The 4249-nt window shown below is 47.6% G+C and overlaps 1 protein-coding gene across 5 annotated transcripts in view; it reads right to left on the bottom strand.

The window, feature by feature from the left end:
* Positions 1–4249, bottom strand: part of Mro (maestro) — a 21551-nt gene that overhangs the window by 4403 nt on the left and 12899 nt on the right. For 3 of the 5 annotated variants that reach the window (XM_021150832.1, XM_029471778.1, XM_029471779.1), the window contains 2 exons: positions 3745–3891; positions 2424–2609 (listed from right to left, as the gene is read on the bottom strand). In XM_021150832.1, the coding sequence (XP_021006491.1) occupies positions 2424–2609; positions 3745–3891 (333 nt within the window). The remainder of the gene's footprint in view (positions 1–2423; positions 2610–3744; positions 3892–4249) is intronic. The other 2 variants (XM_021150834.1, XM_021150835.1) reach the window with 1 other exon arrangement.

Below are 4249 nucleotides of genomic sequence, written 5' to 3'. Positions count from 1 at the left end.
GTGGTGGTGGTGGTGATGGTGATGGTGATGGTGATGATGATGGTGGTGGTGGTGGTGGTGGTAGTGGTGATGGTGGTAGTGATGGTGTTGGTGGTGATGATGATGATGATGATGGTGGTGGTGATGATGGTGATGGTGGTGGTGGTGGTGATGGTGATGATGGTGGTGGTGGTGATGGTGATGATGGTGGTGGTGGTGATGATGGTGGTGGTGGTAGTGGTGATGGTGGTGATGATGGTGGTGGTGGTGGTGGTGGTGATGATGATGGTGGTGATTTCCTTTTCTACATAGCCAAGGATTGTGCTTTTGAAAATATCAGGCAACTGGATTAAAAAGCAGTTGAGTAAAATTGAACTGAAATTCAGGGGGCACCAGAGGGATTTAAGGATATGTCCTGAAGATTTATGCTGACATCCTAGGGCAGTGAAGTAAACATCTTCCTACCCACTCCTCAAACAAGATAGATTTGCATTCAACAGATCACATCAAGGCAAGGGTAGTAGTGTATCATGCCTGTACTCTCAGCATTCAGGACCTGAGGCAAGAGGATTGCCATGAGTTCAAGGCCAGCCTGGGCTACATATTTGTTACAGGATATTTGAACCTGTTTCTAGCTGTGGTGCGGCTCAGCCCTTAGTGCAACACCTTTAATCCCAAACAATGAAGATAAAGTTAGTTTGTAGAAGGAAGCACCCATGTTTTGAAGTGGTGTCTAACTGAGTGGCAGACAAAGTAACGAATCAGAGAAAGATCTGACAGAATAAGATACGCCCAACTCTCAGGAGAGAGAAAGGGAAGCTACTTAAGGGAGCAGCACAGACAGAGCGGAGGAGGAAGAGGAAGAAAGCAGTTTTGCCAGGGCATTTATAGAGAGACAGGTTGCAGAAAAAGAACAAGCTAGACACAGGTGAAGACAGAACAAGCCAGAGAATGTGAAGGAGCAAGAAGATAAGAAGATATTGCCCATGTTAGTATGAGGCCAACCAGAGGAATTAAGTAAGATGCTGAGAGAAGCTAGATTGAATCAGCTTGGAGAGGAGTTTGAACCAGAACAGCTGAGTTGAATCAGCCAATCAGAGGTCAGAAGAACTGGAAAGGGTGAGCTTATTTAGCAGTAAGTCTCAGAGACTGAAAACATTCTAGGCCTAGATTAGACTGTACAGAGGTTAGAAGCTTCCAGGACTAGGCCTAGGTTAGCAGATGGAGGCAGTGAGCCTCAAGGACAACAGTTATATTACTACAGGAGGAGAAAAATTAATTTGACACATATTGAGTTCCAGGCCATCTCCAGTGAAATATTAATGTCTGTCCCTGAGGAGGAAGGAGGACCACTGACAGGAGAAGCAGCAGCTCTGTTGGAACATCTGAGCTCTGTAAGCCCAGTGCCCCTCCCCGATACGGTTTAACGGGAATTAGGGATGGAGAGACAGGGGAGATTGGCTCTGGAGATAAATAAATGTCTGAAGTCTGTCTGACAGCTGCCGTCTTTGACAGAAAGGCAGAGAACAAGAGTAGCAGGCTGACTGTCAGCTCCCAAGTCAGTTACAAAAGACTCCTCACGTTAAGTCTCAGTGTTGCGCTTCTCAGTTGACCCATTTTATCTTGTGGCTAACAGTGCAGGGGCCGCAGTCAGGTGGCTGCTTTGAGGAGGCATAGCCATTCTGTGAACTGGAGGCGCGGGGGTGGGGCTAATCTTTCCTCAGTCTCCTCGTTTTAGATTAAAAATCATGGCAGAACCTACAGAAAAGGGTTGTGGCAACGACTGCATATGTATCCGTGGCAACTGTGTGGCACTGTGAATGATGCGCAGGAAGGACTCACTGAATGCTAACTTGTGGAGAAGAGGATGCTGAGCACAGGCCAGCATCAGCACCACCACCACCATCATCATCACTAGTGTGTATATTCATTTCCCTATTGAAATGAGAACTTCTCAAGGGAGAGCGACAGGATCCTATAGATCTTCTATGCTCTCCATAACCCCCACCCATAACTTCTCATAACTCTTCTCAATAAAATGTATTCATAAATTAGTGACTAATATAGACCTTGTTTCTGAGAAACACACTACCCACGGCTCTCATTTCTTTTTTGTTTCTGTGTTTTGAGACAGGCTCTTTTTATATAGTCCTGGCTGTCCTGGAGCTCACTGTCTAGACCAGGCAAACCTCTAAACCACAGAGCTTGGCCTGCCTCTGCCTCTCTGCCTCTCTGCCTCTCTGCCTCTCTGCCTCTCTGCCTCTCTGCCTCTCTGCCTCTCTGCCTCTCTGCCTCTCTGCCTCTCNCTCTCTGCCTCTCTGCCTCTCTGCCTCTCTGCCTCTGGAGTTTAAGGCATGCTCCAGCATTCTGAAGCTCGCGGTTCTCATTTCTAAACCAAGACTATGTCAAAACCCAAAATCATATGCTTACCCCTTTTCACTTACATCATCCAGTAAGGTCCGGGCCTGAAGGGTGATATCTATGAAGAAGGACCCCAGCCCATGGCCCTGGATCTTGCCCAGCATGATGGTCAGAGTCTTCACACTCTCATGGATAACTTCCGAACTCACAGGATCATACAGCCCACGTACCAGGAGGTCAAGCATAACTTTCTTATACTTTCTCACCTGCTACCAAGGTTGGAAGAGCATTAGAATCACACACACACACACACACACACACACACACACACTCACACTATCACCCCTAATCTTCCAGTAGCCCAAATTACCTTTTATGGCTTATTGACATATATATCATTGTCTTTCACTCATATTCATCCCAATATCCTCCCTCCCTTCCCCCACTACTTCTCACACTGCCCACCTCCTCGTCACAGCGGTTCTCTCTGTGTTCATGCCATTCCTATGTATAATATATAATAAAATGTATACTTTATATGCTATATGCACATGCTTTCTTCTGACTCCTCTGCCAACTCAGTCAAATACAGATGCTTCTACTAATCCAGGCCAGGAGCCTAGCTTGGTGTTAGAAGAACAGAAAAGGGCAAACAGGAATGAGGGTCTCTGGACAACAGAGCCGGATGTTCTTCAAGAGCACAGGGTGGACAAGAGGAAGTCTGTACCAGAAACCTTCAGAGTACTAGGTGTCTTTTTAATGGCGGGGCAGGGACCGGGGGGTTTGAGGGGGCTGCAAAAGATGGCATCAATGTGCACAGGTGCTGAGGAAGGGGCATGAAAGATGTCTCTCACTAAACAAGAACTGTGAGAAGACTGTTTAAACTCTCAGAGTGTTATCAGTGTGATTCGGCGCTACTGTAGCTGTTTTCCAAGGCTGACAGAGCTGAGGCTCGCCAGCCCATGACGACCTTGACTAAGTCACACCCTTATATAATTTGTTCCTCTCCTGTGCAAAAGGAACCAGTGGCTTGCTTCTAGCTGATGCTACAGAAGTAACCAGATGTCTCTTCTGGTTGCTAAGCTACAATGTTATATAAGACTCCAGTAGAGCAGACAGGAGTGAGAGACACCTAGAAGAAACAAGTTAACATGTTTTGAGAGTGTGGATCCTGGGAATCTGGGTGGGGGAGGTGGGAGGGATGGCCCCCAGCAGACAGACAGCAAGGAAAGAGAAACCTCAATAGTACCATTAGAAGACCAGTTCTGCACAGATACTGCTGTTCAGTGGTTTATGTGGTTTGTTAGCATCAGTGGTCCATGGCGGATGTGCCCAAGCTGTGTGGACTCCACACCATGAGGGCCAGAGTCTTGGGAAGGCTTTCTGAACTCCACCTCCCCCTACCTTGTCAGGAGCTTCCTGGGCCAGGGCACCCAGGCCTCTCATTGCTAGACGGCGCTTTTTAGCATTAGGATCCCGGGCTCTTTCTGCCAAGACGAAAAGCACATTCTTCAAAAGCTCCCGCTTCTGCAACCTCAGTTTCCAAGAGACCTGGGTAGTCAACAGTGCATTAAGTCAGAGGCTGGTGAGATGCCTCAGTTGCTAACGTGCTTGCTCGTCAAGCATGGAGACCTCAGGTCAAACCCTCAGCACCCACATAAAGTAGCATCATGGAAATCAGACCTCAGCACTGGGAAGACAAAGAGAGAAAGAACTTTCAAAGTTCACTGGCCAGATAGCCTAGTGGAACCAGTGAACTCCAGTCCAGTAAGAGTGCAGGGTAAGTGGGGAGATATTGACATCTGGCATGTCCTTACATACACACACACACACACACACACACACACACACACACACACAGGGGGAGAGAGAGAGAGAGAGAGAGGCAGAGGCAGAGACAGAGTCAGAG

Source organism: Mus caroli, chromosome 18 (genome assembly GCF_900094665.2).
Source record: "Mus caroli chromosome 18, CAROLI_EIJ_v1.1, whole genome shotgun sequence".
NCBI lineage: Eukaryota > Metazoa > Chordata > Mammalia > Rodentia > Muridae > Mus > Mus caroli.
This window is presented reverse-complemented; position numbering and strand designations above follow the sequence as displayed.